Source organism: Chelonia mydas, chromosome 20 (assembly GCF_015237465.2).
Source record: "Chelonia mydas isolate rCheMyd1 chromosome 20, rCheMyd1.pri.v2, whole genome shotgun sequence".
NCBI lineage: Eukaryota > Metazoa > Chordata > Testudines > Cheloniidae > Chelonia > Chelonia mydas.
In genome coordinates, this window is record NC_051260.2 from 15,299,534 (window position 1) to 15,312,954 (window position 13,421).

Consider the following 13,421-nt stretch of genomic DNA (forward strand, 5'->3'; position numbering starts at 1 on the left):
TACAAGCGCGTAGACCAGGTACAATGACTGCAGACAGAGGTTCAGGCCCACGGTGTCCCTTTAACAGAGGAGGCTGCGTAGATAATACTGACAGCTACGCAGATTTCCCTCCTCCCAGGATGCCTGGGTTGACACAGGCAAGTTGGCAATGTCTGATCAGGCTAAAGATGATCAGGGAGTGTTTAAGTGCTTTGAAGATAAGAAGCCATCTATAAATGCTCAACATTTTCCAGCATACGTCAATGATAAGGATGAGATAAGGCTCTCAAGCCCTGCCGTGGCTTTCCTCCAAGACGGAGTGATGTATCCCCTTTAGCCCTGCGCAGCAGGAAAGGATCACTGGCCCCTGTAACAGGTGAGAAGCTGAAGCACGAAGATGAAGTGATTTGCCTGAGCTCCCGCTGGTAATTGAACCCTGGCTGGTTGGCTGCAATCCACCCACCCCCACTCCTAGCCCTGTTTGTAAACCCCATTACCAGCCAGTGCACAGGGCTCTAGACAGTAATTTAGCACTTATACAGAAAGGCTTTGATACCCGCCCACAAACACTGCTAGACACGTGGAGACCCGGGCTCAGATCCAGATCCTTCAACAAAATCTTGTGACACTTTGGCTTTGGGGAAGGAGCCGGCTGTTCGACTTGCTGTGAGATCGGCCACCAGGAGGTGCTGTGTGCACACGCAGGCCAAACTAAGCACTTACACAGGCATAGCACCATTCACCTTTGATCAGCTCCTCCTCATCTGGCAGTCACAGGCAGACGGTTGCTCCTTAGACACACCACATCCCCCCCTAAAAGCCACATTAACCCTCAGAACTCTAGACAAGCGCTTTGCAGGGCTAGAGCGGCGTCTGGAACTACGTTACGAGACGTAGGCGATGCAGGGACAGCCCCTCCATAACTCTTTTGGTTACAAGTCTCCATACCAGGTCCAGGAGAGTTTGCGATTAGGTTCTTGACATGACATGTAGCAGCCGTAGTAAAATGCAAGCAAAAAACCCCGTCAACGCCGCGTGGCCCTGTTTCAGGGGGTTCCTGTTAAGGTCTTCAATGGAAAGGTCAAATGGCACACATGCCTTGGAGGAGCGGGGTGGCCCAGCACAATGGAGATAATACTGCAGCATGGCTGGGAGTGGGGGAAGAGAGACACAGCTGACTTCCCGTCTTCATCCGCAAAAGAAAAACAGAGCATGGGAAGGAACAGGTTGCACGCCGGGATTTTAAAAGACCACACAAAGACATGATGCTACAGGCCTGCTTTCCACTTAAAACCAACACCGGTAAAGCTATACCGTGGGGGGGAGGGGGCGACAAAACCCAACTCTTCAGCTGCCAGAGCTATTCCATCAAGATCTCCAGTGTCGATGCAGCTAGGTTGACAGAAGACGGCTTCCGTCGACGGCATTTGGGGTGGTGTCCCTCCCCACACAGAACTACTTCTGCCGGTGTCGGCTGCGTCTATACTCTGGGGCCATGTGGGCATAGGCTATGTCCCGCTTCGGTGCAGGGGCCTGGAGTAGATGGCCTATCGAAGTCCTTCCAGTCCTACGTGGCTCGGATTCTATGCCTACACTACAGAGCCGGAGAAGGAAACATTAAGGAGAGAGGGAGAAGATTTCAAGTACTAAGTAACCGCCTCCCTCCCTGGAGCACCTCACATACCTGCCTTTGCAGCTCAAGGCCGCACTGGCTCAAGCAGCCCCCTGCTGAGAGTCTGAGTGACTGGCCTTTTGCCTCTGCAGGTGATGGGCTCATGCAAAGCCACAAGTGAAGAAAGTTTGTTGGGTCTCTGGCTACTCTGCCCTTCAAACCACCTACTAGCTCAGGATGACTTGCAGGGTGTGCTCACGAGAGACCCAAGCCTAGAAACAATAGGGAGCGAGAATTTTCACTGAGGGACATGGGCAGGCCTGGGGCACTGGAGATGGGATGACATTAGCATGGGAATAGCTGGGGTGCAAGGGGCCAGAATGGAGAAGCATGAGCAAAGCTGTGTATGCAGGAAGTCTAGGGCAAGGATGGCAGGGGCTGTGCATCAGGACTGAGGGGCATGGGCAGGGCTGGGATAGCAGGGGGCTGTGGGTCAGGACTGAGGGGCATGGGCAGAGATTCATAAGCAAAAACAGCTCAGCCAGCCCACGCAGCCAGTGTTACCAGCCCCTGCCCTGGGAGAGCCAAATTCCCCCCACATTCTAAAGCACATGGAGTAAAGTGAGAAGGGCCCAGAGAGTTCTCCCCACCACTAGTCAGGTAACAGCTGCTTTTACGAGCTGTTTACCCAGCACAGTCTTCCAGAACAAATAGCGCCTAGTCAGCTGATTCTCTTCCACCACAACTACTCACGTTCTCCCGACGCTGCAGCCTTTTGTCCTTTGCTGGAACGCAGCCCGGTGTACAGTTTCGGCTCATTTCGCTGAGTAAGGAAGTCTGCATTGGCCACTCCAGGACTACAGAACGCTCTTCACCTCTAGGAAACTGCATTAGCTACGGACTGCGGCCCAGGGGCTCAGGCTCATTTGCAGTGAAGCTCACAGGGGGTCCGGGCTCCTGTTATGTTGGAGATCATGGAGGGAACATGACGCTCCACTGCAAAAAATTGCTGGGGCAGCAAGGCTCTGAGCCCACAGCAGCTGACTCGGGCAGCTCACGCTACAGGGCTAATATTAGCAGTGTAGACGTTGTGACTCGGTCTGGAGCCCGGGCTCTGAATCCTGGCAAGGGGGGCAGGTCTCGGAGCCCAGGCAGGAACATCTACATTGCTATTTTTAGCCCCACAGCGCAATCTGCCCAAGTCAGTTGACCCAGTCTCAGACTCACTGCCGTGGGTTTGTTTGGGGTTTTTTTGCTGACATACCACAAATGTTCAGTTGTCTAAGAGCTCAAGGGGACGGGTAAGGGGCAGTAAATCAACAGATTTTGAATCCTAGAAGTTCCATTCAGCCTTGCAAGACAGAAACCCCAAATACTCGCAGCACATTTAAGATACTAACCCCCATTTTACAAAAGGGGAAACCGAGGCACAGAAGGGGGAGGGAATTTGCATAGAGACGGGAAAAGAACGCATTTCCCACTACCACTTCTTGTCTGCTGTCTCTCTCATACAGGCATGTGGCTCGCGCAAACTCCCGCCTGCCTTGGGGAAATAAGTCCAGTCACTCAGCTCAGAATCCATGTGACACCAACGACAATAAGGGACACATAAAAACCACTTCCCCCCATAATGGCATTTATTAAAGGGACATTCTACCACTACAAACTGTTTCTAAAGAGCCCCCCTCGCAAAACAAACCCCAAACTAAACCCGGACTGCTGCTTGCTACACCCTTCTTTGCACCCACACACAGGGAAAAGTGTCCAAACCCAGCCTGGAATTCAAAACAGCTTAATCCCCAGCCCATGCAGCTTCCCAAGGCAGGGGCTTGTAATCAGTGTCCAGGAAGGAGCTCAAGGTGCTGCTGGTACCATCCAGGAAGATCCAAGGAAAACTCTTGATACAATAAGAATTTCCTTAAGTTAAAAGCAGCAGGTAAAAGCCAAGGGAGGCCAAGGTGGCTAATTTAGCCCATCCTTCCCTCCCTTCTCTCACTCTGATTCACACCCCTCCTTTGCAAACAATCCCCTGCCCATTCACTACAGGCCCAAAATCAGTTCAGCCAGGGATCTGCCATCACCTTAACTCCTCAGCGGCGCCAACTGCCGAGCGATTGCCTCTTGCGAGACCCTGAGTAACTGCCACATCAGAACAGAGCCAAACGTTCTGAATCTAAGAGAGAGTGAAGTTATCCCAAAATAAATCAGAGCAGTGACCACCAAACGGCTCTGCAAGCCAAAGTAGCAGAGATTTTGCTCAGTCTAGCGTCTGGACGTTCAGAAGGTAAAACACACTTGCCATCATGACTGGACTCAAGAAAGCATAGTAACAAAAGCTATTTTCTGATCCTCAGCCTTCCATGCCACAGAAGCCTGTCTCCCTTCCCCTCACCCCAGCATCTTCCCCACTTCTCCAACACTGCAGCCCAATTCACTTCCCACTCTCCAGTACTGAAGTTTTGCTGTATTTTGATTAAGAGACAAATGAGCAAATCTGAGCCTACTGCTGCAGGGGGACCCGTCTGAGAAAAGCAGTCATCTGTGTCAGTGATTGTCCTGTTTTCTGACAAATGGCTCATTCAAACCAGTTTACCCCACACTGGACTATGGAAAGCAAGTACAGCAGTGCCCCTGTTTAGGTAAGTCAAAGTTAAATGTGTCGGATAGGGACTTTTCTGTGCCAATGAGTCTGCTGAAGAGAGCTAGCCAAAAACCAATATCCAGAACTGGGACTGAAGGAAGGGGGTTCTACAGTATTTCATTGTTCATCTTACATTTCTAGCACACTTTGTGGCCAAAGATCTCAAAGCACTTTACAAAGGTCAGAGTGTTATTCACTCTGATTTAGAGGGAGAAACTGAGGTGCTAAGTGGGGAAGCGACTTGCCCAGGATCACACTGGAAGCTGGTGGAAGTCACAGGAAAAGAATCCAGGGCTCCAGACAACCTGTTGCCCTGCTCTAACCACTAAACAAAACTGCCTCTGCATCAACATTTCAACTGTTATTCAAAGCAGGGTGGAAGCCAAGATGTAGCCTCTTCCAACAGGGATCCAGCCAGCATTGCAAAAGGACACTGCTTGGCCAGACTAGGATTAGTAACGGACTTTTTTTTTTTTTATTAACTGTTGCCATTTAATCATGGTGACAAGTCGTTTCTTATCTTGTGAACTTTCAAACTGCCGGGCTGAGCAAAACAAAATGTTCCTCTCCTCCCCGGCTTAACTAGGGCAGCATTTCCAAATCATCCCTTAACCGTGTTACATGCGCAAGGGTCTAAATTGGCCCCAGGGTAATTCACAAAAAGGAACAACCGCTATAAAAAGATCCTTGGATGGAAAAGCTAATAAAAAACCCAGCCACCTTCTCCAAAGCTCCCGATCGTCTCATGTTATGGAACCAGTACATTTTTTTCCAAGTACAAAATACTGTAATATCCAGAATTAGCACAAATGAGCTTCCTGCCCCGTTGCTGCTACTGATTGGCCGCCTCACAAGCGTCTATCCAATCACTGTACACGTCCACCGGTTCTGAAAGATCTGAGAGGATCAAAGGTCAAGGAAGATGACACCAAAACACCACCACCACCTCCCCTGAAGCATGGAATTCATCTTGCACTGGGAACTTAAAGAAATTATTTTTGCACCTTTCCAACTCTTCCCCGCAACACCTGTCTGCTGGCCCTTTGTGACAGCACTATGGGACAAACACCACCGCCATTCTGTCCCTTCCTTGCACTTTTCATCAGTACATCTTGTAGAACTGATCAATTAAATTGTTTTTAATTGTTCACTTTATTAATATAACTTCATAAGCAAAGTTTTATGAATGAAACAACATTCATTCATAAAACTGGTTACCCCAATAATTGGCTAACTGAGTTTCACTTTCAATCCAATTGCTGCTTAAATCGCTGAAACTTGCACTGTTTCAACATTGTAACTTCTGCTCACTGTTTGCCATTCCTTACACCTGTCCATATTGTAACTCAAACTCCATTTTAACTTGCTCTCTCCATTTTGTAAAAGCTTGCTACAACCTTCATTTTTGCAAAACCCTGCTGTAATCTTGTTAGTGGAGTTCAGATGTGGGAATGAGGTATGTATGGATGGTGGAATCAACCTCCAGCCCCAGCCCGTCCTGATGAAATAAAGTGTAAACACCAACGGCTGAAGATGCAGACAACAGCCCTGACAAAGCAAGAAGAGTCCACCCTAAAAAGAAAAGAACAAAAGTACTACTGAAGAAACATCAAAGCCAGGTCCTAGGCTGAAAGTCATGTCTGCAATTGACGGGTGATCAATCACACCGGACCCAGAGGCAGCGTGACACAGCAAGACCTATAGACTCTGGATTCAAACTAAAGCCTACAAAAACGATGGGTGAGAGGGAAGACTTTGGAGGGTAACATTCTGCTGCCAACATGGAAGGGCATTGGTGCATGCCCAACAGAGACCCAGTTCTTCCTCGTGCCTGGCTTTCCTGGCCAGTTAGCCGCCACAAGCTATGAACCCAAGCTACATTCAGGACTGGTAACTATACAGCAGCTGCAGAACAGAGTGTGTGTGTGTGTGTGCGTGTGTGCGCGCACACATAGGTATTAGATATTAGTTATTGGTCACAAATCAAACTGTGTTATTATAATAAACGTGACCTCTTGTCTTGTCCCCTGAAACGATCCTGTGTAGTTCTGTCTTCATAACAATCTCAAAGCACCTTCTGAAGGGAGGCAAGTATCATTATCCCTACCTTAGAGTTGGGGAAACCGAGGCACCTACAGGGAGAAGTTAGCAGACAGCCTTGCTAACATTTAGCTCCCTGTCATACCAACCATGATTCTGACCCTAGTGCGGACACGGACTAAGAACATGCTATCCAATCAATCGTCTCATTCTGCTGCAGGATGATAAAGGCCAACATGTGAAAGCAAGATGGGAAGTTAATTCTATTTTCTAACATGTGCTTCTGGATTCAGTCCCTAACAGCTACATGCACCACCGAAGTTTTTTCCTTGTGTTAAGGACAGGATCAAGATTGGATATTTTCCTAAAAGACCTGCTCTAGTTCAAACAAAATTCTTTTGGGGAAGTCCTATGACCTGCGTTATCCAGGTCAGACTAGATGGTCACAATGGTCCCTTCTGGCCTTGGAATCTATGAGCACTACTATATGACTGTCTAGTTATTTTAGCTGCTGCCTCTTTGCTTCCAGTTTCCATCATGGGCTGGAACAGGAAGTGCCAAGATACCACAAGAAGCTGTGCTCTAGCCCAATGGAAAGCACCAAATCCCAGGGATCTCAGGAGTTTGCTGCTGCTGACTACAACCAGAGCAAGTTTTTTGCAGATACTTGGACACTTCACGCTGACAAAGTTCTGGGGGCTCAGCAAAACCTGAACTCCAAGACCTCTGTGGCTGAAGTAGAACTGCACTGAAAATACATTTCCCTCCATCAATTCATGGGAAAAAACAACTACGGTAAAAATACCCTGCTTCCGTCATTAGAAGTGCAAAGGATACACGTTATGGGAGTCTGAAATTCTTCCAGACAGACAGTACATGATATTACGCCAGTGTTCCGAGCCCGGTCCCTGGAACATAGAAAACAATATTCCAACAATAGCAAATATTTCCAAAGAACAAGACAAATGGAAGTTCAAAGAGCAAACAATCAAGAGCAAGTGGTTAGAGAAATTGACTTAAGAGAAGAATACACTTCTCTTCCATAGCACCCACTGAAACAAAACACAGCATTAACAAATTAAGCATACAACACAAGAGCTATTAAGTTATTCACATTTTACTGTCAGGGAAACGAGCGAATGGAAGGGAAGCAACTTGCCCAACGTGATCACAAAGCAAGTCGGTTGCAAGAGCTGGAGAAAGAACCCAGGAGTCCTGACTCCTAGTCTTCTGCGTTAACCAATGGACCATGTCCTGTCTCAGGATTTATGAGAAGTTACGAGAACTAAACATGTAGGCATTAGGCTAAAAGATAAACAAACATAAAAATGTGCAAACCATCTGCACACTCTGAAGGGTGATGGGAAGCATTTCAGGTGGTACAGACCCGAGTCCCAGTGTGGTTCGTTATACACTAAAATACAGGAAAACAGGGGATGAAGATTAGGAAAAAAAATCCCAATAGGGAAATCTTGTTCCACTTTCCTATTACTTTTATGGACATGATCCAGGCTATGCACAGCCATGCTTCAGTATTACTTGCTGATGGGGATATAGCAAAAACCCAAACATCCTTACTGTGTTGCTAATGTCTGTTGCTCACTTACATCATTTCAAAAATAAGTTGCTTAATTACTGAAATGCTTTCATACGGCTTAGGCTATAACACACCAATCAAACCAATGGGCCAGTCGAGCCCTGTACGCCCCCCTCTACCCGTGCCAGATTAAACCAAATGGACCCCTTCTAGGGTGGCTTCAATCTCCATTTGGAAGAGACCAATCGGCCCAGTTTACCCAGCACCATTCCCCTTCCTTGCCATGCCAGTTCTGACAAACAGGCTCATCAATCTAATGATGAAAAGTGCCATGATAATAATAATAGTAACAACCACCCCTGGCTCTTATCTTGCGCTTTTCATCCACAGATCTCAAAGCACTTTACAAAGGAGGTTGGTATTATTATCCCCATTTTATAGAAGGGGAAGGTAAAGTGACATGTCCAGGGTCACCCAGCAGACCAGTGGCAGAGCCAGAAATAGAACCAACCTATCTGGAGTCCTGGCCCTGTGCTCTAGCCTCCCTATAAGAGCTAGGTATTACTATCTACCTGTTTTGTCCACCGTCCCTTGCTGCCATACTGGATCAAACCAATGGGCCGATCTAGACCAGTTTCCTTCCTTTGTCATGCTGAACCAAGCCAACAGCCTAGTGTCCTGTCTCCAGCAGCGGCCAATACAAGATGTTTCAGAGAATGAATGGCGTCTCCCAGTAATGCACCTGACCCCACAGTGTGGGGACTTCCTGATCCAGCTCCAGGTGGGAATCAGCTCATCCCCTGCACCCCGAGAAGCAGCAGCCCCCCCTAAGTGGGGCCTAATGAGCACTAACAAGGCAGCTCAGCTGGCTGTGCCCCCACCATTAGAACCAGAGAGGCCTCTCCAGCCCACCCACTTACATTTTGACATCGCAGGACTTCTCGTGGTTACAGAAGGGGCAAGTGAACTGCGTCTCCAGGGTGCCCGTCATCTTCTTCTTGGGTGGGGGCTTCCGCTTTGACTTCCTGCGGCCCATCTTTGCCTGCAAGGCGCAGAGGAGAGGGAAAGCGTCAGTCCTCTCAGGGCCAGCGGAGATCACACGTGCTGCCCTTTCTCCTTCATCCACCACATCTCACCCCCAGCTCTAGGGCGCCCAGGAATGAGCACGTGGGGCCACAAGGAGATGGGGGCAGATAGGCTCCCTGGGTCTGGATTTAAAGCCCGCCCATTATCTCAGCTGGTGGGGCATCACCCAGCATCGCCTAGGAAGTGGGGGGCTCATAAACCGCCCTCCCCCCGCACAAACATGTAGAGCAAAGAAATCTAGCACCCCCCACGGGTTGAGCCATGGCCTCCCCTTCCATCCAGAGGCAGGGGAGCAAGAGCCCAGCGCCCCCCTCCGGGGTGGGGGCTCGGCTCCCCCCAGGGACAGGAGCCCAGCGCCCCCCTCCGGGGTGGGGGCTCGGCTCCCCCCAGGGACAGGAGCCCAGCGCCCCCCCCCCGGGGTGGGGGCTCGGCTCCCCCCAGGGACAGGAGCCCAGCGCCCCCCCCCCGGGGTGGGGGCTCGGCTCCCCCCAGGGACAGGAGCCCAGCGCCCCCCCCCCCGGGGTGGGGGCTCGGCTCCCCCCAGGGACAGGAGCCCAGCGCCCCCCCCCGGGGTGGGGGCTCGGCTCCCCCCAGGGACCGGAGCCCAGCGCCCCCCCCCCCGGGGGGGGGGCTCGGCTCCCCCCAGGGACAGGAGCCCAGCGCCCCCCCCCCGGGGTGGGGGCTCGGCTCCCCCCAGGGACAGGAGCCCAGCGCCCCCCCCCCGGGTTGGGGGCTCGGCTCCCCCCAGGGACAGGAGCCCAGCGCCCCCCCCCGGGATGGGGGCTCGGCTCCCCCCAGGGACAGGAGCCCAGCGCCCCCCCCCCCGGATGGGGGCGCGGCTCCCCCCAGGGCCAGGAGCCCAGCGCCCCCCCCCCGGGGTGGGGGCTCGGCTCCCCCCAGGGACAGGAGCCCAGCGCCCCCCCCCCGGGGTGGGGGCTCGGCTCCCCCAGGGACAGGAGCCCAGCGCCCCCCCCCCGGGGTGGGGGCTCGGCTCCCCCCAGGGACAGGAGCCCAGCGCCCCCCCCCCGGGGTGGGGGCTCGGCTCCCCCCAGGGACAGGAGCCCAGCGCCCCCCCCCCGGGGTGGGGGCTCGGCTCCCCCCAGGGACAGGAGCCCAGCGCCCCCCCCCCGGGGTGGGGGCTCGGCTCCCCCCAGGGACAGGAGCCCAGCGCCCCCCCCCCGGGGTGGGGGCTCGGCTCCCCCCAGGGACAGGAGCCCAGCGCCCCCCCCCGGGATGGAGGCTCGGCTCCCCCCAGGGACAGGAGCCCAGCGCCCCCCCCCGGGATGGGGGCTCGGCTCCCCCCAGGGACAGGAGCCCAGCGCCCCCCCCCGGGATGGGGGCTCGGCTCCCCCCAGGGACAGGAGCCCAGCGCCCCCCCCCATGAGAGCTCCGACCAGGCTACTGGGGGGGCAAGAGCCGACCGCAGCCTCCCCTTCCTCACGGACCCGGGGGGGGGAGGGGGGTTGCTCTCAGGCCCCCACCTGCCTCCAGCCTCCCGCCCCGGCCGCGTTTCCAACGGCGACCGTCACTTCCTGCGCCGAACCGGAAGAGAAACACGCTGGCCCCGCCTGCAGCCATTGGCTGGCCTCCGCCCGAGCGCGCGGAATGCGGAATGATTGACAGCAGCGGCAGGAGGAAATGACGTCAGAGTGGGGGGGAGAGGGCCTGAACCGGAAGTGGCCCACCCGGCTCCCTGGCTGTTTCCAAGATGGCGACCGGGGGGGGAGGAGCCCAAGACCAGGGGGCCGGAGGGCGGGGCGGGCCCCGGCGGAGGAGGAGCCTCCCTGGGGGCCGAGGCTCGGTTTTGATGGGGCCGGGGGAAGCTCCAGCTGGGGCGTTGGGCGGGATCTCCCCCTCCCCCCGCCCTGAGAGCAATTCGGGGTGGCCCCCCCCAGCGCCGGAAACGAGGGTGGGACCCCCCAGGGTGGGACCCCCCAGCACAGATTGCCCCCCCCCGGGGCTCATTCCGCTTCCGGGGGAGCTGCACGCCAGCCCCGCCCTCCGGCCAGCCCCCGCTTTGAGATCTCTCCCTCCTGTGGGGTATTTGGGGGGGGACGGTGTGTCTCCTCAGGACAAGACAGACTGAGATGCCCCAGATAAAGGGCAGCACAAACGACTCTGCCCTGGAGAGGCTGCTGATTAGAGGCTGTCAACGGTCAGCAACAAGCTTTGCTCCGCAGATAAGCGAACTCAGAGGGGCAAGGCCAGGGACTGACCCTTAAGCACAGAAGGAAGAGGCGAATTAGTGTCTGTGCTGGTTGGATTTGGCCAGGTTTTTGGTGGGGGTTGTTTTTTTTTTTTTTGGACAGGTAAAGAGAAAACCCCTATTTAAAATCAAACTTGCCCTGCCCACTTGGGATTACTGGCCAGGAAAGCATTTTCAGTTTCACCGTTGATACTGTGTAAGATTCTGTGTCTTGGGACAGTAGGGCCAAGTCTACACTTCTGAGCGCTACGGGGTCAGTAGCTGTGGTGCTGTAACCCTGTAGTGTAGATACAGGCTGTAGCAACAAAAGGGGATTTTCCATCACTATAGGAACTCCGGCGACATAGCTAGGTCGATAGAAGCACTCTTCTGCCAATCTAGCTCTATCTACTTATGGGGTTAGCATAGCTACAGCTCTCTGTGGGGTGGATTTTTCACACCCCAGACCACCTAGCTTTGATGACCTAAGCTTTAAGTAAAAAGAAAAGGAGGATTTGTGGCACCTTAGAGACTAACAAATGTATTTGAGCATAAACTTTCGTGAGCTACAGCTCACTTCATCGGATGCATTCAGTGGAAAATACAGTGGGGAGATTTATGTACACAGAGAACATGAATCAATGGGTGTTACCATACACACTGTAAGGAGAGTGATCACTTAAGGTGACAGGTTTCAGAGTAACAGCCGTGTTAGTCTGTATTCGCAAAAAGAAAAGGAGTACTTGTGGCACCTTAGAGACTAACCAATTTATTTGAGCATAAGCTTTCGTGAGCTACAGCTCACTTCATTGGATGCATACTGTGGAAAGTTTAGAAGATCTTATATACGCACAAAGCATGAAAAAATACCTCCTCCCACCCCACTCTCCTGCTGGTAATAGCTTATCTAAAGTGATCACTCTCCTTACAATGGTAGGTTTCAGAGTAACAGCCGTGTTAGTCTGTATTCGCAAAAAGAAAAGGAGTACTTGTGGCACCTTAGAGACTAACCAATTTATTTGAGCATGAGCTTTCGTGAGCTACAATGTGTATGATAATCAAGTTGGGCCATTTCCAGCACAAATCCAGGTTTTCTCACCCCCCCCACACAAAAACTCACTCTCCTGCTGGTAATAGCTTATCTAAAGTGACCACTCTCCTTACAATGTGTATGATAATCAAGGTGGGCCATTTTCAACACAAATCCAGGTTTTCTCACCCCCCGCCCCACACACACACAAACTGAGCTATTACCAGCAGGAGAGCTGGGGGGAAAAAACCTTTGTAGTGATAATCAGGGTGGGCCATTTCCAGCAGTTGACAAGAACGTCTGAGGAACAGTGGGGGGTGGGGAGGGGAATAAACAAGGGGAAATAGTTTTACTTTGTGTAATTTTTAAGTTTAAGTTTTAAGTGTAGACCAGGCCTGAAACTAGTCATTGGGCTATCAGCTTCTAAAGTTGTAATCCTCATGCCCTTAGTGCAGTGCTCTTGACTCGGGGTTTGCAACACCGTAGGTGTTTTTGTTTACTAGGCCTTGTTTATAGGAGACAGTTGCACCAGTTTTTCAAACAAGCACCTTTGTGCTTTTTCCTATGCAGCCCCTCGCAGAAACCTTGACAATGGTTAGGCAACTGCTGACCAGTGTTGGCTCCTTGCTTCCTTGTGCTCTATCTACCTGCTCTCACCAGTTTTGTACTTTGATTGGAAGCTCTTTGGGGCAGGGACCAGCTTTGTATTCAGTATTTGTGCAGCCTGTAGCAACCTGGGGTCCTGTGCCATAACTGAGGCTCCTAGATGGCACGGTAATTCAAATAATACATTGAACCAAAATCAGTTTTTAAACCAGTCTAGTTAAACTGGAGCAAACCCCCGGGAGGGTGCTGATTTTGTTTTTTTAAGTGGCTTATTTTGGTTTCATCTGAACCTGTTCCCTGTCTTAAACAAAGCTGAAAAGAGCTGCCTCCCTTCCTGTATAACTCAGGTTGGAGAACAGCCCTGAGTTAATTCCTGCTAAAATTAGAGCCTGTCTTACGAAAACATCCACTCCAGTTAAAAATCCAGGGACACTCGTGCTAAATGGCTCAGGTTGAAACTTTCATTCAGATCCCCTCCTTGTGCCCCAGAAAACATCCATTGCTTTAATTAAAGTATAGAAACATTTCTGTTCATAGCTGAGTGCTGGGGACAGAGCACAGGATGGACTCAGGAGACCTGGGTTCTATGGGGCATGCCCTAGCGGAGGGGTAAAAGTGGGGTGTTAAAGATGAGTAGGCAGAAGTCTTTCCCCCCAGATTTGGTTCCCAGCCACTGGACTGATCCATGGGGAGTTTCTGTATGTT

At 52.1% G+C, this 13,421-nt stretch overlaps 1 protein-coding gene across 4 annotated transcripts; it reads right to left on the reverse strand.

Annotated features, from left to right (window-relative positions):
* Positions 1-3,210: 3,210 nt before the first annotated feature.
* ELOF1 (elongation factor 1) lies at positions 3,211-10,453 on the reverse strand. 4 transcript variants are annotated; one of them, XM_037888147.2, is made up of 4 exons: positions 10,377-10,453; positions 8,730-8,851; positions 7,110-7,180; positions 3,211-5,129 (listed from the first exon to the last, which is right to left on the reverse strand). In XM_037888147.2, exons 2-4 carry the CDS (start codon positions 8,843-8,845, stop codon positions 5,065-5,067), a joined length of 252 nt encoding a protein of 83 aa, XP_037744075.1. In that variant the 5' UTR covers positions 8,846-8,851; positions 10,377-10,453; the 3' UTR covers positions 3,211-5,064. The 4 variants fall into 4 exon arrangements, with proteins under 4 accessions (XP_037744075.1, XP_043389220.1, XP_037744074.2 ...); XM_043533285.1 differs by having other exon boundaries at positions 8,730-8,855; positions 10,374-10,453; XM_037888146.2 differs by having other exon boundaries at positions 10,381-10,446.
* Positions 10,454-13,421: the final 2,968 nt, after the last annotated feature.

Coding starts and splice junctions, on each gene's coding strand:
- ELOF1 (XM_037888147.2), bottom strand. CDS start 8,845: ATGGGCCGCAGGAAGTCAAAGCGGAAGCCCCCACCCAAGAAGAAGATG. Junction 7,181..8,729: donor AAGTCCTGCGATGTCAAAAT/GTAAGTGGGTGG, acceptor TCTATGTTCCAG/GGACCGGGCTCGGAACACTG. Junction 5,130..7,109: donor ATTTCAGACTCCCATAACGT/GTATCCTTTGCA, acceptor TGATCCTCTCAG/ATCTTTCAGAACCGGTGGAC.